Source organism: Rhinichthys klamathensis, unplaced genomic scaffold (assembly GCF_029890125.1).
Source record: "Rhinichthys klamathensis goyatoka isolate OS25496 unplaced genomic scaffold, OSU_Roscu_1.1 h1tg000053l_1, whole genome shotgun sequence".
NCBI classification, from domain to species: domain Eukaryota; kingdom Metazoa; phylum Chordata; class Actinopteri; order Cypriniformes; family Leuciscidae; genus Rhinichthys; species Rhinichthys klamathensis.
This window is the reverse complement of record NW_026606598.1, coordinates 3,106,465-3,133,421: the sequence shown is the minus strand read 5'-3', so window position 1 is coordinate 3,133,421 and position 26,957 is coordinate 3,106,465. Positions and strand designations below refer to the sequence as shown.

The following is a 26,957-nucleotide window of genomic DNA, read 5'->3' as shown; positions in this document are numbered from 1 at the left end:
TGGCTGCTTAGAAATTAAGTGTTAACGAGCAGTTGGACAGGTGTACCTAATAAAGTGGCCGGTGAGTGTATATATATATATAAAAAAAAAGTGTACATATAGACCCCGCTAGTCATATGTATAAAATAACCTCCGAATATGAACTATAAAAAGCAGGAAAGGCCCAGTTCCTCATTAAGGCCATTTGGTTCTACTGTGTTCAGAGTGAAAATCCAGAAAGCCTCTCGTTGTAGTAGGGACTTCACTAAATCCCCTCCTCATTGGGAGGGTAGAATTTTTTCAATACCCCAAAATATTAGGGATGCATTGGAACCATGATTAGCTTGTACATAATGCCTCGCAATTGCATAGTCCATATTACGGTTCCGAATTGCTGCTTTGTGTTCTGCAATGCGAGTTTGAGGGGGCGTTTAGTCTGTACATATACCAATCCACTTGGACATTTCAACTTGTAAATCACGTGGGTGGTATTACAATTAATAAATGAATTGATCTTGTATTTTTTACCTGATTGGGGATGGAAAAATTGCTTTGTGTCATTTGAGTTAGAGCAATGGGTACAGTGCCCACATCTGTAAAAACCCAAGGGAGGAGCCGGTAACCACGTAGGTTTTGGTGGAGGGCTCATGGTGGTGTGAACCAGACTCTCTCTAAGTGAGCGAGGACGCTTAAAAGTAATACGTGGCGATTCTGCGCATGTATCTTTAAGAGCTGGGTCACTCTGCAAGATGTGCCAGTGTTTCTTAATGGCATGTTTTATTTCTCCGCCAATATGAGAGAAATCTGTGGAGAAGCAGAGTCTCTGCACTGAGTCGCATTTAGGTTTAACCAGAAGATGTGCTCGTTGCGTCAATCTGGCTCGTTCATAGGGTGCAGAGATATCACTTAAAGCATAGCCCCTGTTACGAAAGCGCTCTGTCATTTCTATTGCCCCGCGCTCAAACTCGGCATCACTACTACAGTTTCTTCTAAGCCGTAAAAATTGACCAATGGGAATATTTTTAATAAGTTGTTTGGGGTGATGGCTATCAGCTCTGAGGAGGGTATTTTTACTGAGAGGTTTACGATAGATCGATGTCTCTAAACCTCCTTGGGAATTTTTATAAATAGTCAGATCCAAGAAGTTACTGTTGTCTATGGAATGGTCTACTGTAAATCTTAAAAAAGATGTGGTAGAGTTAATATAGGACATGAATTTATCTAGTTCAACCGAAGTCCCCCTCCAAATAAATATATTAAATACAAAAATATTTGATTCAAAAAATGGGTAACACTTGATTTTGATGGTCCCTTTTGAACATTCTGGTGACTATAAGTACCTTTGCAAGTACATGCACTGTAAAAAAAAATGTCTAAAATCCCCACCTCAAAATTTTCTAGTGACTGGTCACATCTACATTTTTCAATTGGCCTAAGTGAAATTATGCACATTTAATTTGATCAATTTGCAGAATTTCACTTGGGCCAATTGAAAAACGTATTCAAACCCTACCAGTCTACTAATACTCTAATAAGAGTTAGTAGACATGTAGGTGCAATGTTACTTATAGTCAACAGAATGTGTTGAAGGGACCATCAAAATAAAGTGAAACCCCAAAATGAAAAGATTCAGATTTGTGCTGAAGATAAGACAAAGATTAGCTGGAGATAAAGTAAAAGGCTATTTTTGGTTTTCCTATAGCATTTTCAGCACACAGAGAAAAGTCCTTGAATTCAGGTCAGTGTAAGCAGTGACCACCTGGAAATGTCACATGTCCTGGGCCGTGCAATGAGGTTGTGGATCTCATCCTCTACATCTTTAGGCATGCAAAGGCTGCAGAGCTACTTTGGGCCTCCTACAGGGTCGCTGTAGCATAACCCTTCCCTTAACATCCACAAATCACCCTCTTTCTCAAGGACCTGTCATCCACACAGCGCTGAGATAGTCCAAGACCAGTTAGTCTTGAGATTGCGTTTGTTTCATTTGGCAGCTTTGTTGGTCGTATACTGTGGATATCCATAACATGTTCTATTGTCTGCATATGAAAGTGCTGTAAGTTATAGTGCAGGAGAACATTACAGCAATTTTCAAAATTACAAAACAGTGGGATCTGAAAGCTAGAGGCCACTGGTAAAATGCTTCTATTTTGCATTCTTCCAAAGTTGAACTGAAGAAATGAACTAATTAAAAAATGTCTTAGTATTTGCTATGACAGTAGAACTTGAGCGGCATGAGCTCCACAAGTTTATGCAAAACGATGATGATGTTCTCCAGTATGATTTGATGGAAGCAAGAAGATCTTACATAGTCTGTACAAAGAGTCACGTGATTAGTTAGCGATCTAGAAATAGTGCAGAATCTTAAATGTTGCTTTTTAATTTTACATCACAGTAAGTCTTTGTTTCTTTTTTGTATATATATCCTAAAGCCTTTTTGTTTTTGAACCCCACTGTATATTTTAGGGAAGGTCAGAGGTCACTCATGCCGTCACAGGGCTGGGGGAACAAGGCCACGCTGAAGAGGTCTGTCATTGAGACATGCCCTGTGTTGACCTCGGGGGCACGCAGGGTGACATTCTTGCTCAGGTTAGCACGCTGTGTCAGATTGCAGGACGGTCTGGTGATGGAGGAGTGGACAGGTGTCTTTCTTCCGCAGCTATATTCATAAATCATATCGGGATTGTGCATATATCGGGCAAAAACATCTGAAATGTATAATTTCAACGTGGCCACGATTTGGTAAAACGTGCACACAATTTACTTAAAACCAGGGACAAATAAGTAAAACGTGCTGATGTACAACATGACATCATGACTTTGCGTAAACATACACGCCACTCGGCGTGTTATCTATACGCGTTTTGAATTATCCGCGTGTATGTCTAGTCTACGCCATTAAATGTCCGAGTGATTCCGCGTGTATGTACACGCCGTTAAATGTCCGAGCGAAACGAAGCAAAATGTAGATCTACATCTGGGGAGTGATATTTTTTTTCCTGGGATGGTAGGGGAAGACTCATAAATGGTATTAACCCCAGTGACGGGTAGGTTTAGGGACGGGGTTTGGGTAGGTCATATATACAGTAATGTAATGTTAAGTCAACGGCGTTGATAAACACGCTGAAAAGCGATTATGCGTGTTGATAGCACGCCAAAAATGGAAATACGAATTGGCGTGTCATACACATACGCCATTTCATGAGATCAGTCTGTGATGTATTAGTAAGTCGTGGGGACAAATTGTTAATTCTTGGCCATGACATACATACTTTTTTAATTGTTACTACTACTTGCTTATTTCTACGGAGCCATGCAGCACATGAATGGAAAGAAAATAAGACAAACACACAACTAAAATGTTTCAGAAAAATGTTCCATGAAATGTTTTTTTTGTGCCAACGTTTTGAGAACGTTATTAAAGACCAGATACATTTGAACGGAGGTTCTATCAATGTTACTGGAAGAATGTTTGCTCATAACTTTAAGAGAACCTGTTGACTAGATACCAGCTTCACTCCTGTAATCAGCAATTATTTGCAGGGATTACATTTGATCTGATGAACTGATCAGAGATGGAGCTTGTACACCTCTTTTGCCCTTCACCATCATTATGTGTTCATGGTACAACTAAGCAACAGGTGTGTCGTTTCCATATCCATTTATCCATATTTTCATCCACTGGCTGAATTAAACACACAGCAGGCTTGTGGTGAAGTTCTTCATAGCCTTTAAAGGCAACAGGGCGATGCATACCTGAAAGCCTGACCCACACGGGCCGTCCCCAAGGGTCAAGGATTTGTTTCGGGTTGCTCTGCCAACAGGTCACCACCCCATTATGAGTGCGGCTCCAGAGGTCACTGAACCTGCTTTGCAAACGTGTGCCTGGCCACATCTAAAAAAAAAGTGGAGACGCAATCAATGAATGGAGCTCATGTCACATCACAGCCTTTCTTTCCGTGTCCAGCTCAGATGTAAGAATGCCCCCTGCTGGGTCACAAACAATGACTGTCAGTGGTATTTATCCTGATATTTACATCCACAAACTCCACAGTGATAAATGTGTCAAAATACTTAGCCTATATCTTATAACTATTATGAAATAATACATTTACACTACAGAAATCAATTTAATACATTGTGCTAATATGAAAGTCTTGTATACTAACTACGTCTTGACAACTCTGAAACGTCCTGTTTAGGCCCCTTGTTTATTGGCTCGTCACTTTGAAGGACAGTTACCGCAACAACATCACATAACAGTGTTGAATTTCAAAGACATGGCGGCATGCGGGCTGCTCATGTGTGCATCCCTTTGAAGCCCAACACTCGTATCCCATACAAACAATACTGGATAAATATAGAGGCAGTACCATTAGGTACTACGTGGAAAAGCAGAGCGGAACCTCACTACCTTTCACATATAAAAAACAGTGTTATCTGAAAACAGTGTTATGGTAGGTTAAAAGGGACAATCATTTAATTATATTTTATGTTACTACTTAGACTACTGTTCAAAAGTTATGGGTTAGTATAATACATAATGTTACAGAATATTTGTATTTCAAATCAACACTGTTCTTTTGAAGTTTCCATTCATAAAAGAATCTTAAAATAATGTATGTTTTCACAAAAATATTTGTAGCTTTTTCTATTGGACATATTGATAATAATTAAGTATATAGAGCAAGGGTGCATTAAATCCATCACAAGTGACATTAAAGACATTCTTTTGTACTTTCCATCCATCAAAGAATCCTGAAAAACATGGTTTCCACAAAAATATTAAGCAACTCTGCAGAAGAAAAAAGAATAAACAAATGAAATTGGGGAAAAAAGTAGACATGTACTATGGTAATACTATGGTATTGTTTGTAACTCCCATGGTATATGAATATGGTTATATTTTAGTAGCATAGTGTTATTTTCTTTTACAATCACTGTACCATGACACCACTACTATCAGGGCTGTTAGTTTTGCAGCAGTGATTCTCAACTGGTCAACAGTGCCAAAATGTATGGTATAAAAACTGATTATTGTACAAAACATGAACAAAAACGTACTTACAATTAAGCATCACGATATTCATATTTGCATATATAAGCCTAAGAATAGGATGAAGCCATCTTGTACAACCTCCCCATGTTACATCTGCCTAATATTGTAACGTAGAAACCTGCATTTTCTTTAAAGCTGCTTTGACACGATATGTATTATGAAAAGCGCTATACAAATAAATGTGAATTGAATTATCAAATGACAGATAAATTTGCGCCAAAATACTGTAGTCACCTAGTGTTGTTCTTTTGAACTTTGTATTCCTCAAAGAATCCTGAAAAAAAAAATGTATCATGGTTTCTACAAAAATATTAAGTAGCACAAGTTTCCAAAACTGATCAAAGAGGAAATGTTTCTTGAGCAACAAATCAGGAAGGATCATGTGACACTGAAGACTAGCGTAATGATGATGAAAATTCAACTTTGCCATCACAGGAATAAATTACATTTGACAATATATTCAAATTTAAAATTATAAAAAATATTTCACATTATCACTGTTTTCACAGTTTTTCCCCCCCAAATGCATGCAGTCTTGGTGGGCACAATAAACTTTTCCACAAAGATTAATTGCAGATTCATTTAACACAATCAAACCTCTGCTTCCCGGTCAGTGCTCAGATTCGAATGTTCTACTTCACTTCACTTCTCTCTCATTTCACACAACATCGCAGTGTTTATCTTGGGTAAGCGCTTGGTGTGCAGGGGTACACAGAAAAGGTGATCTGAGCGATTCAGCAGATGGTGAACGCTGTTGCTGGGAAAAGAGCTGCTGCACTTCCAGAAACATCTGTATTTGTGAAGGCAATTCTATATGTTGCTGTCGTAACTTTTCTCTTTTTTCATGATAGACCCCCATTTCTGTTGCGGGTCCTGTTGCCAGCCTGTGATAGCATATCTCTCCGGATCCTCTGATTTATAGGCCAGACTTGTTTTCCAGATGGATGCAAAGCTAGGACGCTGGCCAGATCCAAAGTCTTCTCCAGGTCTGACATATGCTGCATGACACACTCCTCCAGGTACCGAGTGAGTGTTAGAGAAGGGTCTGCACCTCTATGTGTCAAACCACTAAGACAGTAAAGGGATAGTTCACTGTAACTTCTGTCATCGTTCACTCACCCGTATGTCGTTCCAAGCCTGTATGACTTTCTTTCTTCGGTGAATCACAAAAGTAGTAACATTAAAGCCTTTATATATATATAATGCATTAAAAAAAGCATTTTTAATGCATTAATTATTCCTTGAAATGCACCATATAATGCATTGCACGGTCTCATGAATTATTGTAACCAGATTATAATACGTTACACCTTTAGAACGTATAATGCATTAAAACACATGAAAAACAACCATTTTTAGATGTAACAAGTGATCTGCAAATATTATAATGCTTTTAAATTTTGAAATTATTTATGATATACTGTATATAATGCATTGTAATGTACATTAGGAATACCTTTATAATGCATTATACATAAAGGTTTTAAGTATAGTAATTCAGAAAATACTTTTTGTGCTTATACAATAAATAAAAAAAAGTCAGCAGGGTCCTGTTTTGGGCCCCTTAGAATTTCATTGTTTGGACAAAAACAGTTAACATTCTGCTAAATATCTTCTTTTGTGTTCCACAAATGAAATAAAGTTATAAGCTTTTGCAATGGCATGATGGGGAGTAAATGATGACAATTTTCATTTCTGGGTGAACTAGTGAGCTTTGGCAAATATTTATCAATTGTCATCTCTTTATATTGAGAAAATTTCTTATGTAATGTCATAACAATGAGAAACTTTCTTATGGCTTAGTAACTCTTTGTAACAGGATGTTAATGGAATGTACAAATATATCCATTTTTGTAACAGTAGACCATTCAGATGTGATGTTATTAACCGCTGAAATTTGATTGGCTGCTGGTGGCCATGTTTTTTTGAAGTATCCGATATATATTAGATATGTAAGGATGTCCACCACAGAAGATGCATACCAATTTTCAACTTAATGAATCATACAGTTGTGGAGTCAAAATGGCTTTTAGGTATAGCGCCCCCTATTGGCTGAAACCCCTACTGAAACTTGATGTGCATCCTCAGATTGTCCTGTGTGTCAAGTTTCGCTACCCTTCGACATTGCATTATAGGCCAACTCATAAAAATGGTTATTGTCTGGCCAATTAACTTTCTTTACAATGGTTTGACAAATCAAAATTCTTTTGAAAACTTTTTTGCCAGCACTGTCTCTAGCTGCTGTCTGCCTATTTCAATGAAGATCGGACCAAACGGCCTAGGAGGGGTTAGAAAAAGTATGTTTTGAAGAAAATCCAAAAATTCTATAGGTGGAAATGAAATTGAGATACATTTTGTAGGGCCTGACTCATGGATTGGGGGGATTGTTTCTAGCCCTAAGGGTTTCAAAATTACAATCCAAAATGCAAATTGCCTTATTATAGTGCCACCTAGTGCCGCACAGGTGTGTGTGTCTGTGCGCCTGAAAAACAGCGGACAATTGGGACCATCCTGTCGAGTTTGGGGTCTCTACAATTTATGGCGTCTGACCCCTAAATATTTTTACAATACACAGGTACTTTTGAATGTCTGTCAAGGAGACACAATTATATTTATTATTTATTTATTTATTTTGGCTACAAAAATGGTGTAGTTATGGCATCTGCCAGCAGGGGCTAATTGGACCATGCTAACCCACCAAACCTTGACCCCTTGCCTGATAATCAGGTCTGTAGTGCACATTTGTCACAATCTAATCAACTCCTGATGAATAAAATCAAGTCCTGACCTACAAGCTGTTTCACTTATACAAGCATCAAAACACGTCAAATGATTTGCATCTCACACAGGGGTTGCCAACTGCAAATTATGCTTAACTTTTGCTGTTACTATATTGAACAGCACATCAGGTGGTACAAGAGGAAGGGATTTGTTACTATGTCTCTAGTAGTGTTATAATTTTCCTAAGTAGAAGCTAAATTGGTATGCATATAATGGTGTGTGACCCTTTAGTCGGTCATTAAAATTTATATTTCAGTAAGATCAAATGCATTTAACCACCTAATTCATATTTTTATACACAAGTCTGCCACTGATTGTTCACTGAAATAGTATTTTTTTTAAATGGAATTTATTATATTATATTGCTGTTGGCAAACCTAGTCACACGTTGACAAACTCAAAACTTTTCAACCTTATTCTGTAAGTGTGAGTTCATGGAAAAGACAATCTTGAGTATAGATTTTACGGTTTGGAAACAATAAAAGAATTTATGCATGGATTTTACCCATAGCATCAAGGAAGAGTACAATAAAACTCTCAGTTTGTCAGAGGATCATAAACTCAGATCCGACAATGCCAGTTCCGTTCAGCCTTTCGTCGCCAATTAGCCCATGTCACGGAAAACACTATCTTTAGGAAACATGCTGTCATCACCATCCTGTCTATCCCAGCTCCAACAAAAAAGCAGGCACTTATTCAAGCATCCGTGACACTAGGGCTGATTTCACTACCGCTGCCCTTGTTAACAGGGAAGCTGTCTTGTTCATTTCACACACTTCCAATGATCTATGTCTCCCTGTGGGAAGAGTCAAGGGTATTCGTTTAATGCAGAGCAAACATTAAGTGTCAGATAAGTGACAGCTTGCTCTCTACAGAGCAGATACAAACAGAGATGGCTCAAATCCAATGCTCTATGAGGGGAAATAACGGGACTACATGAAATCCTAATGTAATGTTCACGTCTCCTTCAAAACACATGAACACGCACAGCCAGAGCAGAGTCTGCAAAACGTCATGAGAGATGGCGTCAAATGACCTCATGTCTCAAAGCACATAACATTACAATAATAGTGAACGTAAACAACTTAGAGCTCTGACATGTACCACCTGACTGCTGCAGATTCATTTAGGCGTTGATAGTGTTACCAAAGAAACGCATAATTCAGAGTTCGGGGACATGAACAGTCACGGGTTGTCATCTACGATAATTATGAGCATAAGCTTGTTGTTTTGGATCAGGAGGAACTGTAAAAGGTGGCTGCTGTTTGTTTGTGGCGCTCGGTGACTGTGCGTCTACAACTCTGCATAGCCTGGAACACGCTGATGACGTGATGTCATTGGGAGCAGGGTGCGCGGAGGTATGCAAATACATATTGACAGGCCGGTAGGACATCCTATAATGGCATTCGGATTGAATGCAATGATTGGAGGAAAATATTTTGGCCCTGAGACTCCACAGAAGATATATGTGATTTGTTTAATACTGTATGTAGAACACTTCTCGATTGCTATCAGGATGTGAAGAGAGTGTCAACCAGTATAACCAGTATAAGTGTTTATGAAAAACATTGCCTTTAACTAGTGAAGTTGGGCGGATGACGTGTTGGTCATTCTGCCCCCATCCACAGAAACGGTGATCGAAGCAACCGCCCACAGCCTTTTCACAGATCTGCATCTGTGTGTACGTCACCTTAGTTTCGGTTGGAGGAACACAAGTAATCACTTTCAATAATGAACAATGCTCTATTGTGTGCTGGTTTGTAAATGAAATTGAAAGAATTATAAAATTGAGGTAAAACATCTATTTTTAGACAGGCCCTGTCAGGGTGGGCGTTTTTGTTGCAGACCTCCCTCTTTTACAGGAACAGGAAATACTGCAGATTGCCTGGGAGTTGATCCTCTGCCAACTTTAAATGCCACCTCTAAAAATACCCAGCAGGAATGTTCGGCTTGGCAAAGGGGTAAGGTCGGTGGCCCATGGTTTGTCGCCACTCTGAAGGCCTATTTTGACACGACAGCCCCCTTTGAGTGTAATCTGAAACCCTTCCTCTGTTACCCTCTCTATCTTTCTCTCTCTCTTTAAAGCTCTTTCTGCAATGACACTAGACCTTAGAGGGACGGGTTAAACAGAACAGAGCCTATTCACAGCATCCCCAAGGGTGTTCTCTTTTTGTGGATTCTGGTCTGGGAGACGCACCATCGCCTACTTGTCTGAGGCCTAAAAATACCTGTCAAAGGTAGCCATGCTGGAGCTGCGTGATGGGGGTTATTTTGCTGCTGGGTTTTTTAATCATGCCACTGGCAGGACAGCTTGTTCCTGTTAAGGACTCCTCACAAACAACTTGTCCACTTGTTTTGAGACTGTGGCCATGTCAACATTAGTCGAGAAAATATTCCTAATAAGGTGAACCAAAATTCAAATCAATATAGGCATATGCCAACTGTCTTATAAAAAACAGAATATTGTCTTAAGCCGGGGACGCGCTTAACGACTGTAAGGCCGATTATGAATGTAATTTGATAAGACTGATCATGCCCAAACGCACCGAGTCAGAGACAGTTGAGTTCAGTCGGTGTTCACAGTCGGTTTACAATCTGCTCCAGTCGTTGAAAACAGTCTGTAAGTGTGTTCAGTTCAGTCTTAGAATGTTTCAGCTAGTCGTTAAGTGTGTCACCGGCTTTAAACTGGTTACAGTTATCTTACGCGCTTCTTACATAATCAGAATATGGCCAAATTCTGATTCAAATCTGAATATTCACAGGTGATCTATAAATATACAACTAACAGAGACTTACAAGACCAGGTAAAACTTGACAAAACATCTCAACTTGACAAGACAGACAACAAGCTAACACCAATGGAAACCAGGCTCAAATGTATGAAACTGAAGCCTCAAGTTTTCCATTTAAAATGTAATCTAAAGAATAAATGTATAATGGGCAATACATTACAAATAAATAAATTGACAGGTTCCCATAATAACTTGCTCAAACATCTAGAGGGAATAAGGTATATATATATATCAGTGGCGTATTACTTGGAATAGTGCTAAAATAAGCAAGTAGGGAAAATTAATTCACAGTCAAGACACCAAACAGCTATAAGAAAACACAGATGGAAATCATACAAAAATAGCTTCATTTTGTATGGAACACATGCAGGTTGGGTTTTTATGTTCTACCCTGTATGTATTTTTAGAAATCAGATTTCATCACAAATAAGCATACCGTCTGTATTGACATTCAGTTTGCAGTATTAAAAAAAAAGAAAATGATAATTTGAGTCCCTTAAGTGACAGCATTTAAAAAATAAATAAATAAATCACATTTAATTGAGCATATGTCATACTTCTATGTGAGCGCAATATCATAGAGATGCTGGAGCCGAGGGCCCCTGTAGACCAGGACCAGTCATCACAAGCTCTGTGTTTGTTTAGATTGCTGGAACCAGGTGTTTAGACAATTCAGTCTGGCTACGAGCACGCATGTCACTCTTCTAAAGGCAGGGCTTGCTTTATCTCTGAAAATCCCCAAAAAAGAGCATGCAGGGCTGGGAAAATCATTTTCAATGTCTCACTGTGGTTGCTTAAGGAATCTGCTACACAATTGGTATTGCAGAATCTTTCTATCCACATAACTGGGTCCTATGGTAGTGGCTGGCTTTATTAATGAATCAGAACTAGATTTTGCTGTCACTTACTATCTAAACATTTAACACGGACAAAAATACATTTCTGTGTATAGGCTAGTATGTATTTGTTCATAAGCATGTTCACACAATATCTTGTAGTTCTCTTTTAAAGAAGCACTTTTAAAAACGTGGCTATTTTTAATTATGTAAAATGATTGAAAATCAATAATAAATAAACACATGGTATGTAAAATAGTGGGCAAGAAAATATTCATGCTTAAATATAGTGGAATATCCTTTTTACCTACAAAACATGAGAGGTGGTGCACTTATCTTTTAACAATTCACAAAACTCAAATAATAAAATAAATAAATGCATTTATATTGCTCGAACATAACTGTATTCTTTAAAATTGCTCCTTTTCACTGGAAAAATAAGAAGAGTGGAGCACTTCTTCTTAGCGAAAGGGTTGTTTAAATCAGCCAAGAGTTCGGAGTTTATATACGATAAGTAATTGTTCACCCAAAAATTAAAATTCTGTAATCATTTACTCACCCTCATGTCATTCCAAAGACTTTCGTTTATCTTCGGAACACAAATGAAGACACTTTAAATGAAATTGAGCGATTTCTGTCCCTCCATTGACAGCTACGCAACTACCACTTTCATGCATCAAAAAGTTCATAAAAAGATTATATAACTAATCCATACAAATTGATTGGTTTAGTCCAAATTTTCTGAAGAGACTCGATCACTTTATATAATGATCAGATTGAATTTAGGCTTTTATAAACATGCATCAACTCATCAGTTGTGGTAAACGGAAGCTCAAGCATGTTCGCTTCTTGCACAAGAACCAATGAGGTTCATTTTTGTGTGTTACACAGCATTATTGAGCTTCTGCAAGAACCAATGAGGTCCATTCTTCATTCTTGTGTGTTACACAGCATGTCTTTAAACTGTAATAAATATATATAGCTGACTTTTTTTAATTTTATGATGGGTCCCTCACATGAGGAGGATCATATTTGGGGTCCGTGGCATTTAAACGTTTTTTTTTTTTTTTTTTTTAATAAAACTGCAGTTAGGGATATTTTGGGTGAAACCATAAAATCATTAAATGGCAATTAAATATTAAACTCAGTCTGTCTCATGCAGTAACTTGTTTTTTTTTTATAGGCTAATTACCACATATTTTAAACAATGCATATGCTTGAAATAAACATTCAAATACATAAAATATTTTAATATTGTTCGTCCCTGAGCAATGCTTGTCCTTGTCTGAGAAAATATAATACAATTCCGCCCCCTATCGGAACACAACAACCAAACAAGTATATTTTAACTCTAATCTAATACTGCCCTCTGTGGAACCAGTTTAGTCTAGCACAGATTTCACAGACACTAAACGCAATTGAAACAGGCCATTATTCGTGTCTGCGTAAGGTTCGTTTTTAAAAGTGCATTTCAGATCGAGTTCATCAGCGTCAGGACAGGAGAGAGTCTATTCACGTGAAAACGAATGAAGATCACCACTCACTCGAGTAGAGACCAGGTGAAGAGACAGATTTCTTTTTACAGTAAGCATCAATCTCCCAGACACCTGCAGCTGTCTGTGACGAATTATTTTTGCATGCTGCTCTCAACTACCTCTTAGATGAGAAATGATGGCTTGATAATGCATTATATCCACATAAAGTCCCTTATTTGCCTATATGCATTTTGCATGGATTGCATTGGGTGCGTTACTGTATTTGAATGTTTTTTTTAAATGAGAAGCAGCAGCAGTAGCCTAAAGCCTGCCTCCATCGACAGTACGGTGGTACTGGCTGCTGTAGTTTTTCGCGGTCTCTCTCTCTCTCTCAATTTTTTTAAGGAACAGCAGAGAGGCTCAGCACACAAGGACAGGGAATAGGAATACCAGGAACTCCTTATTTGCGCCTGTCAGAGGACAGATATATTTCGTACATGACGCATTTGTAGAGAACAAACAGGTAAATATTGGCACGATATATTGTGTTGATAAGCGTGCGATGCGATGCATGCGAATGCAGCTCGAGCTCACTGTACACGACGCGCGCGACGATACGACATATAAAAACGAAGCTGAACGCAGCTCGCTTGCAGATGCGATGATAATAACAACGCTACAGTCGCGTCGCGTCGAAACGCATCACTCGCTTGCGATGTAGATCGCGTGTTTAATCTCCATAAATGCAACGAGGTAAAAAACAAAATGGGGGTGAGTGAATGTGGGAGGAGCAGGGTTAAACGCAAGAATATGTATTTGTGCACGACCTAATGTGTTTTGAAAACAAACCTGCCCGGATTTGCATGTGCATTTGATAGAAAAACAGTGAAGCTTAGGCGAGGCCTTTGCTCATAACGTTACGCTTTGAATCGCGGATTCGGCGACGGCCTCTCGATCACGTACCGCATCCTGAATGAATATAATGGTGTTAACGTGCTGTTGCTGGCAGGAGGCGGGTCTTTCGTTACATATATTTGTGGCGAAACTTTTCATAGCGGGGAGGAATCGCGCTCTATGTTTATAAATGTTCGCTGTTTATCTTAAAACATGCGCTGCGCCTTTAATTTGGGATGGCAGTGCGGGGTCGCTGCAGGCTGTGCCGAGAGAAGAGCCCTTGTCTGTCGACGCGGTAGTTCACAGTCTGCCATTCACAGACCCCGGGTCACATTTTTGCAAAAAATAAATAAATAATGCTTTATGATAGATGGATAAATAATCAATATCCTGCTTATTTCAAAGATACTTACCAAATAAATATAACATGGAATATTGATTAGTCTTGAAAATCTGCCTAGCAGCAAGACAAACAGCAATGGTACAAATGTAATTATTATTATTAATCAGGAATCCAAGTTACAGTTTATATGGAGTAGTTAGCTAATAATTAATAGGCCTGCACAATATTGAAGAAAATGCGATTTGCGATAGCCTAACACATTAACTAATGCAATATTCTGTGCTATATGATAAGGCTTAAAGTGTATAAAATAAACTTAAATTATATTTAAAATTATCTAACCCACATACTTTTTTTTTTTTTTTGTCAGAAGAAAGCATCCCTACAACTTCTGGAAGTGAACAGCAGTGTTTTACTGTAGCATAAGTAGTAAGTGTCATTTTAACATCAGTGTAAACCAGGGGGTTTAGGTTTCAGGCTGGCCTGCATTAGGTTTAACAACAGAAACTGAATAATCAAATGTAAACATAAAACACTGTATGAATTAAATATACACTGATTCTTATTAAAGCTACAGAAGTTATTCAGTCAAGAGCAGCGAGTGATTTTCTCTGTCTTTTTGTTCATGACCCCAGTTATTGCAAGCCGCTGCGATATGCATGTCGCGTGTACATTTGTGATATTTTGATATATTGTGCATCCCTAATAATTAACTAATGTAACATGTCTTTATTTAATTTAAGCAATTTATGTAATAAGTATTTGCATTTCTTACCTGTTCTATGCTGTTTTTAACTGTTAGCTTGTCCTTTTAGCCTTTCAAGATTTTATGCTTACAATAATAATAATAAAGTGTTGCACAAAGTATACTTAATTTTTTTTTTTTTACATGCATAATTGGGTATGTATACAGATGTAAATCATCAGCATAGTACTTTTTCTAAAGCTCAAAGAGTACATTTGGGTCTACGTACAGTGTGCGTGATAATCAACATGCAGTCACATTTTTCTAACTGCATACTCACGTTTAGCATAGAAATAAACCTTGAATGTTTTTGCTCTAATTCATTTGTTCACAAGGTGGCCACACTGCCCGGGCCGTTGTTTCAAAGACGAAAAACAAACAGATGAGATGAAAAATAACTAACTAATATAGATGCAACATCTATAGACATGCGTGTTTAAACGAGTACAAAGACAGTTTTACTGCACATAACTTCTGGAGAGAAATAGCGCAGACACTGAACAAGAATGAAACTTTCCACTGTGCATTCGACGATAACCTGTGTTTGTGTACGCAATCAAATTACATACACTCTGAAAAGCAATGTGTTCGGCTGTAGGCATGCGCTCAATGTTTGCGTCAAAACTGTATACTTTGGCCTTAAATATTCATACCCGTTTTAATTCGCAAAATAGTACCAATTACCCTTTTACTTAAGTCCAACCAAACTGAGACTTTGAGAATTTTCTTCGGATATCGCAATGAACAGGATATGATGCCACCCTAAGGCTTCGGGTTTTAATACATAATACAACATATAATATAAATGTGGAAATATACTATCTTCTCCACTTTTCTGAATCAGTGCACACCTGCAGCTTTCAAGTTTGTGTTCTCTTTAACTCAGCTAAGACATTTAGATGGTCTTTTTTCCTCACACATCTTCTCGTCACTCAAATTTGCAAATCGGAGTTAACCAACCTTTTTTTTGATTGTATGCTTATCAGGGAAAAGTCTCCTGCAAGCAACCGTCCCTTTTAAGGAATCGTTCACCCAAAAATTACAATTCTATCACCATTAACTCATACTCAAATTGTTCTAAACCTGTCAAGAGTTTATTTCGTCTGTTGAACACAATAGAAGATACATGGGGTAACCAAACAGTTTCTGGCCCCCATGGTATGTGTTTTTTTCATACCATGGACGTCAGTGAGGACCAGCAACTGTTTGGTTACCCACTTCTTCAAAACATCTTCTTTTGTGTTCAACAGCTGAAAGAAACCAAAGCTGCAACTTTTGAACGAGTGTTTGTATTAGCTTTATTCTTGTTCTAGTTTAGTCATTAACATGGATAAGAGAGTGTCTGATCATTATCTGTTGAAGCAGACGGAGACTGTTGGGTTCAGTCACATTCAGGATGTTAATGAATGGATCATTTTGTCTTGATTTATCTGTAGGTACTCCATCCAGTGGCACTGTGAGTCAAGAGGAGGTGGGACTGCTCTGTCACTCACATGATTGATGTTTTGATTACATGTTGCTGAATGGATTGTTCACTTGATCAAAAGATAATTATGGACCAAATGTTTTAATTTTTCACCACAGCAACGGCAGGATGTCAGCCAGAGGAGGAAAGAAAAAGATCACCAAGCTGTCTCGCTCTGCCCGAGCAGGAGTCATTTTTCCTGTCGGGAGGATGATGCGTTACTTGCGCACAGGAACCCATAAGTATCGCATTGGCATGGGCGCCCCCGTCTACATGGCAGCTGTCATTGAGTACTTAGCAGGTGGGAATTCAGATAGCAGGCACAATTCTTTTTTTCTTTTCACCAAAAATTTGAATATATTCTATTTCCATTATGAATCATTTAATTACACTGGCTGTCAAAAGATTGAAATATGTTTGAATAATGTTTTTAAGAAGTCTTTATTAAGAACCATAAGGGACTTCTTTATTTTTAATGTATAAAGAAATATCTTTATGTTCACCAAGGCTGTATTTATTTGATCAAAAATACAGTAAAAAAAAACGGTAATATTGTGAAATAGTATTACATTTGAAAATAACTTTTCTATTGTTATGTATTTTAAAATGTTATTCCTGTGATGATAAAGATTGATTTCTGAAAGATCATGTGACACTGAAGACTGGAGTAATGATGCTGAAAATTGCATCATTACTCCAGTCTTCAGTGTCACATGATCTTTCAGAAATCAATCTATTATGCTGATTTGCTGCTCTATTATTGGTGCTCAATTATTAATAATGTGGTTCTTATTGCTCTGATGTTTTTGTAGCTGAGATTTTGGAGTTGGCTGGAAATGCAGCAAGAGACAACAAGAAGGGGAGAATCACTCCTCGACACATCAAGCTGGCAGTGGCCAATGACGAAGAACTCAACCAGGTAATGAATAACATGTTAAAATAGACTGCAGGCGGTTAGAGTTAATATTTAGCACAGTCTTGTCCAAAAACAACTCACAGTACACTTTTTTTGCTGTAGTCTATCATGGAGGTAGAGCATTAAAGGCAATGAATTTGCCATCTTTGTTTGAGTAGCCCACTTCTATACTAGATAGGCTAATTAACCGTATACAGCGAAGCAAAAATGTTTTAGAACAGAATTTTGACTTGTTTTAATATTTCTAATAATCTTTAAAAAAAAAAAAAAAAAAAGCAATGGCATTGTTTTGATTTGATGTATTGTTGAATAGTTGCTCAGAGGGGTGACTATATCAAATGGAGGAGTTCTGCCTCGCATCCATCCTGAGCTGCTCTCCAAGAAGAGAGGCGGCAAGGTAAAGGTGGAGACTCAGGTGACCGTTCCGGAGAAGAGGGCGAACAGGAAACCCATCAAGAAACCCAGCAAAAAGAGCAAAGGAAAACCAGGCCGCAAACCCAAAGTAAGTGCAGGACACAGGTTGCTATGGTACTATGTTTGTCTGTGAGAATACAACAAATGTTTCTTTTTGCAGAAAAGCACAGAGAATGACAAAGAAGCAGATGCCAACACAACAGTGGAAGATGGACCGGGAGAGGGATTTACTATTCTCTCTGCGAAAAGCTTGTTCCTTGGACAAAAGGTGAAGTTAGCTGTGCTTATCACACATTATCAAGAATGTCATTTTAAGTTGTTTTAACACTTATAGAGCACATTATAAACTTTGTATACCTTTGAATGCAAGGTACATTTAGGAATATAACTACATATAACTAGCATATATATTTTTTGATTTTCCAATATAAAGCTATTATATGTGGTGATATGCTATCTACAGATAGTAAATATTTACAAAAAATAATTAGAAATAAATAATTTCAAAACCACTTAATGGAACAAACTCCACCACCAATCTTAACGGCCAAAGAAAAGGCACCTTAAAATCATTACAATATTTTTGATTAATTTTATATTGGCAGTAAAATCATGCATTGTGAATACATTTCTGCAGAAATTGATATTAGCAAAGCTAATACCCTGGCGATCTAAGCCTTATGCCATAAGGAGTTAACTCTGGTTTCTTTATCAGCTGTCCCTTACAGAGAGTGAAATCAGCAAAATCGGAACGATCAAAGTGGAGGGAATCATCAATCCCACAAACGCAGAGATTGATCTGAAAGAGGGAATCGGTCAGTACACTACAAGATTATTAACATTAGCTATGTTTCCATTCAAAGTTCCAAAATTAACCATTTCCAATCCCATGCGTTCAAGAGAACAAAAGTGTCACTTCCTGGAAAATTGGCCCAAAATATCTGTAATAAAAATGGAAGTCTATTTTCCTCCATCATAAATTACTTGTGTCTCAGAGCACGCTGACGAAATGCAGTGAACACCGTAATGTGATTTGTGTTTAGATGCCTGATGTTTGGGAATGCAATCATGTGAGATGCTTCTTGGAGGGAATTAAAACCAAATCATTCTGATGACAGACTTTGGCTCAGGCATTTCAGAATGATCAAACCAACATTTGAGATGCTGTGCGATGCGATTGGTCCGCTGGTTAGTCCAGTTATCCAATCACATCCTCTGTTGAGGCAGTCACGTGAGCTTTTTTGTTGCGCATCGAGGGATTTATTCAGTTATGTGTTTCCATTGTTGTTTATGCACATTTGTTTTTAGTGGATACAAATATTAACCGCCTCAATTGAGCGCATAGGGGTTTTTTTTTGCGCATTTCGGCGTTTCCGTTCAGCATTTTTTAATGCAATATCCAAAAATGCGCAAATGAATGGGTGGATGGAAGCAGAGCTATTGTTGTTAGCTAATATAAAATTGTCAAAGAAACCTATTTTTGAAATGTGTCAAAAGCCATTAAGTTTTCCTTTGATACAGGTAACGCTCTGGAGAAAGCAGGAGGAAAAGATTTCTTAGAGACTGTCAAGGAGCTGAGAAAAAGCCAGGGCCCTTTGGAGGTTGCATCAGGTTAAACACACACACACACACACACACACAGCTTGACACAAGCAGACAGAAAGCAGACTCAAATTAGTGTGTGTTCTAGAAATGTTCAAAGGGGCAGGAAATGACCTTGTTAAATATTTTAATACAGAAAAAAGTACAGCTGTCATGGAAAACATGGAAATATCAGGAATAATACAATGATCATTTACAGGCCAGGAAAAGTCAGGGAAATGAGCGCAATGTAAAAAAGTCAGCACTGAATGAGCAGTTCTGTAGTACTAAAATATTTAATCGGCTAGATGGGCTTGTTGGTGCTTCTGTAAAGTAAAACTTGTTAACGAGTCAATGTGCAACATTGGATTGTCTGTCTTTGACACTTTTTTTGTGTCAAAAAGTGTTTAAAAGTAAAACAAGAAAGAGAGAAGAAATCCACTGTAGGTTATTGAAGTAAAAAACTAAAAAAACACGTTTCTGGGTGGTGTTGTTGTGACTGGACTATTTCTTATTTCCTCTGCTTTGCAGTGGCTGTGAGTCAAGCCAATGGGATGGCAGCACGTTTCATCATCCATTGTCACGTCCCTCAGTGGGGTTCAGAGAAGTGCGAAGATCAGCTCGAGAAAACAGTCAAGAACTGTTTGTCTGCTGCCGAGGAGAAAAAGCTCAAATCGGTGGCCTTCCCTTCACTACCCGCTGGACGGTGAGCATCAGAATCATGGGGCTTAAAATAACCTAAACTTCACTCTTCAAAATCAAACGCGTCTACAAGCCATTGAAGATAGTTGCGACTGCGAGTACGCATAGGCTTACAGATCAGTAGTTAACTAGATTTCAAGCTCATTCATTGTGTGGTTGTTTCGATGCGGTTATGACCAGAAACAGTTCCCAGAAAATTTAAAATCATCTCACTTTTTTAATTTTTGTTCCCGCAGAAATGGTTTCCCAAAGCAGACAGCAGCCCAGCTTATACTGAAGGCCATTTCAAACCATTTTGTCTCAGCAACCACATCCTCTCTGAAGAACATTTACTTTGTTCTGTTTGACAGCGAGAGCATTGGGATATACCTGCAGGAGATGGCCAAGATGGACACCAAGTGATGTTCAGTCGTGGGTTTGATTTCTTTGAAAGTGTAACAGCCTCGATGCATCTCTGTTTTAGCTTTGTTTTGACTGGTTTTGTCGGCCTCGACATTGAGGGAAGGTAAAATGAGTTGAACATGAGCTTTAGCAGAGAGTGCATCCAGGCTAGTAAGTGAAGTGTAGTGCAGCTTGGTGAAAGATGTTGTAGGTATATGTTTTTGACAGCAGATTATTTGAAGGTGTTTAAACAAGGATATTTGTGAGTGATGTACTGTACACATTTATGTTTCACTGTTCTCCTTTTAAAGAAAAGATATTCATTTAGACTAGATCAACTTAATCTTCATTGTTTGCCATTTTTATCCTTAGACTGAACTTGATTTTACATTCCATGTTCAGAGTTGAACTTTTGAGCGTTGTTTTTGGCTAGATATCAAGTGTGGTTTCTGACAGTTTTGGTTTATCAAAAAAAAAGTGTTTCTTGTTCAGCTTTGAAATAAAAAAAATGTTTTACACCACAGGATGAGCTTCCATTTATATACAACTACATTCAATAGTTTGCTCAAAACATTTACTCAGTCACAAGTCACAACCAGTGTTGGGGGTAGTAACACATTACAAGTAACGTAATCAATTACTTTTTTCCAAAGTAACGCATTACTTTTAAATTTACAACAAAATATCTGAGTTACTTTTCCCAAAAATAATAATCCTGTTACCTTGTTTTTCCATTTATTGACTGACAGTTCTCCTATCCCCATGTTGAGAGAAATCGTAAGTGCAGAAGCATTGTGTGTGCTGTGTAAACATGATTGTTACTGTAGTTCTAGACTAAATATGAGCATTTACTCATCTCACAAAAACAGATTCAGTATTCTTCAAAATGAATAAACGCAGCGAAATACAAACTTAGAATATGATGCAAACCTGCATTAAGTATGTTAAATAACACACAAATATACTTTATGTATTTAATCTCACTTCGGTTCAAGCTTATTCATTGCACTTTTGGTGTGAAAGGGCCTAAAAAAAAAGACCAAGCCCAGCCAAGGTAAGGAAAAGTAACTCAAAAGTAATGCAACATTACTTTCCATTAAAGGTAACTAAGTTACACAATTAGTTCATTTTTGAGGGAGTAATGCAATATCGTAACACACATTACTTTCAAAAGTAACTTTCCCCAACACTGATCACAACCTTCCAAATCCAAACCCATCATTTCTTTCTTCAATGAAACACAAAAGATAAACAGAACATCCAAGCAGCAGTTTTGCACAGAACTAATGTGGATGGTGATTTATACAATCAAGATCATAGGAATAGAATGAAGCAAATTGTGAATTGCTGAAAAAACTTCCCTTTACTGGAACTCTCAAATCTAATTTTCTCTAATGTTTATGCACCAGGTGTGGCATTCTCGCAAATCATGTGACAGACTACTTTTGCATATTTTTTTTTTTTTCCTTTATAGGAGTTTGAACATATCAACATCCACTTTTATCGAATGGGAAATATTCTGCCAAATATCTCATTTTATATTTCATGGACGCTGAAAAATAGGTTAAATAAATAGTTGGCACACAATAAAATACTGCAATCACACAATGTAATTCCAAACAGTTTTGTAGACTTCAATTGATTAAAAAAAAAGAAGATATTTGTATGTTCCATAAACGATATGAGGATATATATTGACAGAATTCATTCATTTTGGTTGAACTATTAAAGTGTAACGCATTTTTATACCCCTCACACGGACAGTGGGGATCGGCAAAGGGTTATTAACAGAACAGTTTTTGTAAGGGTAAAGGTAACGTTAGATTTATCACTGAAAATCGTTTTATGTCTAGCATTATGGAAAATTTAACAGTATAGCAAGCAACAGCTTTCTTAACGTTACCTGTTCGCGACGCCAGCTTTCGGTGCATTGGGTGGATTTCAAAAGTCAAGTTTGAAATGTTGACTACAAACACGTTGGTTTTTCAGATGTTTCCATTGCAGTGGGTCCTTCTGGGGTGGAAAACGAATAATTCACTCCTGCTAAACGTTTACTCTTTGATTCTTGCACTTGGGATTGGAACAATACAAGTTGACACCGCATTGTATTACTAAACGTTTGCTAAAAAGAATTATCCCTTTATTACGGTGGCCGAGAGAGCTCAACGCCTGGAACATGAAGAAAACACATGCAAATAGAAAAAAACGTGCAAATAAAAAAACAACCGCAAATTAAGAAAACATCTTCATCAGTTTCACAACACACGTGAGCTCCAAATACTCACAGCACCACCAAATACAGAAACACGTTGCAAAAGCTCACAACACATACAGAAACGCTGCAAATATCACAGATCACAACGGAAATGTTTCTAGCCTAGGGGAACCAAAAAAGTAACGAACCCGGCTGGGACGTGCTGGTGCTTACACTCATAGACTTACACTAGGGCCTACAGCTTAAAATTCTACTATATTTATTTATTAATTTTTCAAAACATACAGAGATTACATTTTTATGATATACAACTTGTATACAATGTACAAAATGTATTAGCAATTATGTTCAATGTCATCAGAATACAAATGAGAAAAGAACAATGAGCTGAAAACTAAAATAAATAAATAAAAAAGATAGAGAAGAAGAACATGAAGGAAAGATATTTATCTATACAATTTCAGGGGCGTAGGAATGAGCTTAACATTGGGGGGGACCAGGGTTGATTTTAGGATTTTCATTTTAGGGAGGCTCAGCCCCCAATGAGAATACGCAGGGGTTTTTCTTGGCTCAAAACGAGGAGGAAGACATGAAATCCTGATCATGTACGTATTTATAAGATAATTTGAATTTTATTTTTCACATAGGCCTACCATATAGGCAGTTATTCCCACTGTATTTTTGTGGATGTAGCCCAGTACCTCTAGGGGGGTCCGGGGGCAAGCACCCCCGGAAGAAAATTTTGTACATTTTAAAGATAAATTCATTAATCTGGTGCACTTTGAGTCATCCAAATCCACTGTTGAAAATAAATAATCCACCCGCCAATCGACGATCTATGCAAGGGGGTAATCCATCGACCGGAAGTTGAAGCCGGCCGGGTGCCGCCATGTTGTAGCAGAACTTCACTTGCGTTAGCATTCCCATTGACTCCCATTCATTTTGGCGTCACTTTGACAGCGAATAACTTTACATCTGAGGCGTTTAAAGACTCCATTTGTCCATTATCTATTTCTAAAGAAACACGACAATGTATAAAGGGCTCCATTACCTTCTATGTTACATTATGGCCCCGTAGAAACAGATTTAGTAAAAATAGGCTAACGATTGCGTCATAACCACTCGACTCTCTGTCGCGCTGTACAGAAATTACCGTACAGACAGGAGGAGAAGCTCGCAGGCAATCGGGGCGACGTCCCGTCAAGGGAGAAGCCCATAGATAATGAGTTCATAAAAGCAACGGAATACTTACTCCTGCTCACTCACGCCAAAGAACTCTTTGCTCAAGTTCCCCGTCTCTGCCAGATTAACGTTGGCAGTTTTCACGCACAGCTACTAGAAGATTAACGTCTGTCAGACAGGTTGCTCACGTCATCAAGCTTAGTTTGAGTCGGTTTGAGTCTGCGCGTCAGGAACGGAAGTTCTCAAAAATCGCTAAAAGTGGGCTTCAACTGTCTCAACTGAGTTCCAATGAGATCGCTCTGTCCATTTCTTTTACTGTCTATGGATCTATGTTCGTGCCTGCGCGCGCACGCTACGCGGTCGAGCACAGTCTCTGTCTCGCACGCTCACTCTAGATTCCGGGAGATTTTAACTAATTTGCGGTATATCTAGTCGATCACGAGTGGCTCAACAGGGAGATCTATAGATAAACTCATCTTTCAGGCATTTGACCGACCGGGTTGACACTTCTGCGTGAGAAATCGGGGGGTGGCGTGTAAAAACCAATCAAATACGTGTGTCTCACGGCCAATGCGTGAGAGTTGGCAAATATTTTTGTCTTTCGCGGTGTCATTTTTGGGTGGGACAAATGCGACTGTCTCCAATATTGGGGGGGACACGTCCCCCCCGTCCCCCCCGGTTCCTACGCCAGTGCTATACATCACACTGTACAAATTGTTTCATGTTATGTTTAAATTTTCATAAAGAAAAGTTTCATAAGAAATGCTAGGTAATGTAGGGTCCCATATAACGCATATTTTAAAAGCTTTTTGTAAAGTAAAAATAAAAATGTATTTGCAACCGTTATGTTAACAGCATTATATTTCTGTTGTAACTTAGAAGAGCTCTTCAGTTGATGGACACCGTGCTGCGTTGTCATGGGAACATCCCAGGTGAAAATAATGAGAAAATTACGTTGTCTTTCGTTGCTCCCTTCATCAAGTGCGTTCCACACGGCTACATAATGGCACACTACTAGTGCCCTGCTCACTCCAAAGGCCCACTTCAAGGGCTCTGCCGTCTGCCCTTCGAAGGGAGTAACGTTATGGCATAGCCGGGTTCGTCACTTGTTTGGTTCCCCTGGAAACATTTCCCTTGTGGTCTGTGTTATTTGCATAGACAGTAAAAGAAATGGACACAGCGACCCCGTTGATTTCAACGGCGAGAGTTGAAGCCCAACATGGGCACTCACTTCCTGATAGCCAAGCGTTCTGCGCAGGCTCAAAACTGAGCTTGACGACGTAGTTGTCACATGAGCAACCGTACTGACTTTATAGTAGCTGTGCCGGGACAAATCTGAATTGAAATCTGAAACAAATCTGTTGTTAAAATATTTTGTCCCGTTGCTTTTATGAACTCTCTATCTGTGGGCTTCTCCCTTGACTTTATGCCTCCATGTCCACCCGATTGCCTCATAGACAGTAAACGATTGCCTACGAGCTTCTACTTCTGTCTATACGGTAATTTCTCTACTGTGCGACAGAGCGTCCCGTGGTTGTGACGCAATCGTTAGCCTATTTTTACAAGAATGGCTTCTACGGGGCCATAACGTAAGATACAAAGTAATGGAGCCTTTTATACATTGTCGTGTTTCTTTAGAAATAAATAATGGACAAATGGAGTCTTTGGACGCCTCAGATGTAAAGTTATTCGCTGTCAAAGTGACGCCAAAATGAATGGGAGTCAATGGGATGCTAACACCAGGTGATAGCCAGCTACAACGGCGGCCCCCGGAGGCGATATTTTTTTTCACAGGATGGTAGGGGAAGACTCATGAATATTCATTAGGGAACTCATCCCTGATTGGTCTGATGACCTACCCCTAACCCCGCTCCTAAACCTACCCGTCACTGGGGGTCTGATGACTTACCCCTAACCCCGCCCCTAAACCTACCCGTCACTGGGGTTAAGACCAATCAGGGATGAGTTCCCTAATGAATATTCATGAGTCTTCCCCTACCATCAATGTGAAAAAAAATATCGCCCCCCGGAGGCAGCTTCAACTTCCGGCTGATGGATTACCCCCTTGGTTATTTGCAGCGCGTTTCTGTATTTGGTTGTGTTGTGAACTTTTGCAGCGCGTTTCTGTATTTGGAGCACACATGTGTGATGAAACTGATGAAGATGTTTTTTTTTAATTTGCACACGTTTTTTTTTTTCTTCTATTTGCACACGTTTTTTTCTATTTTGTATGTGTTTGCTTCAGTTGCAGCGCGTTGAGCTCTCTCGGCCACCGTACTTTATGCTGCAATATTTTGACATGGTAGAATGTTTTGGGAAATCTTGCATATTCCTCTGCTACACAAATTAATCAGCCTATCTATTTTTCTACACAAAAAGAGTAGCCTACTTTATGGCGTAGTAAAGTAGGCGAACTGAGTCGCAACAATTTCCTTCTCTTTGTAAGATTGTCACGACTCACTAACGACTATGCATTTTCAGTCATCTTAACCGTGTGCTTCTGTATAGGCCTACTTTATTTGTGTCACATATAGTCCGTGAGCCAGGGCCCCAAATTTGGTCCATACAAAGTCTCATAGTGATTTTTGGCAAGGTATACACCCCTAGTAGTAGAAAAATCACGATAGCAGTGCAGGGGTGGTAGCAAAATCACTTTTTTCAGCTCATGAAGTTACTAACCCCCTAAAATAAATTCTGTTTTTGAAATCTGGTGTATATCTGGTTTAGGCTCATGCTAGGGATATTGTCAATATTCTATAATATGGTGCTTGGTATCGTTGGAAAGGGGACCTTTTAGGCTTTCATTTAAGCCCAGTACTGAATCTGTCTGACAAACACAGAGGTCACATGACTTCTTTAAACCAGAAATAACACACATTTTTTCACAATTTCCGCCTAAACTGTATGCTTTTTTTTATCCCTGTGGCATGAAAGAACACCAGGGACACAAAACTCAACAACTTCAATACTCAAGGCACTCGACTCAGAAAATGTATAATATACCCATACTATTTATTTGTGAGAGCCTTAAATTAGACTGAAATGCTTCGGATCCTGACAAAGGCCGTCACGGACCTCGGGCTCGAGTGGGCCGCGCCCGAGGAGCCTCCTCGGAGTCGGCTCGACGGCTGGTTTCTGCCGGGGCGCCAGCAGGCCCGTCGTCACAGGCCTGCTCCGTTCTTCCCCGAGGTCCATCAGGT

At 38.7% G+C, this 26,957-nt stretch overlaps 1 protein-coding gene across 3 annotated transcripts; it reads left to right on the top strand.

Moving 5' to 3' along the window:
* Positions 1-13,271: 13,271 nt before the first annotated feature.
* Positions 13,272-20,883, top strand: LOC130083161 (core histone macro-H2A.2). Of its 3 annotated transcripts, none has more exons than XM_056248190.1 (11): positions 13,272-13,442; positions 14,530-14,585; positions 16,338-16,372; positions 16,486-16,667; positions 17,179-17,285; positions 17,596-17,784; positions 17,857-17,964; positions 18,412-18,511; positions 19,218-19,307; positions 19,809-19,983; positions 20,216-20,883. In XM_056248190.1, the coding sequence occupies exons 4-11, from the start codon at positions 16,496-16,498 to the stop codon at positions 20,379-20,381; spliced, it is 1,107 nt and encodes a 368-aa protein (XP_056104165.1). In that variant the 5' UTR covers positions 13,272-13,442; positions 14,530-14,585; positions 16,338-16,372; positions 16,486-16,495; the 3' UTR covers positions 20,382-20,883. The 3 variants fall into 3 exon arrangements, with proteins under 3 accessions (XP_056104165.1, XP_056104163.1, XP_056104164.1); XM_056248188.1 differs by having other exon boundaries at positions 14,527-14,585; XM_056248189.1 differs by lacking the exon at positions 14,530-14,585.
* Positions 20,884-26,957: the final 6,074 nt, after the last annotated feature.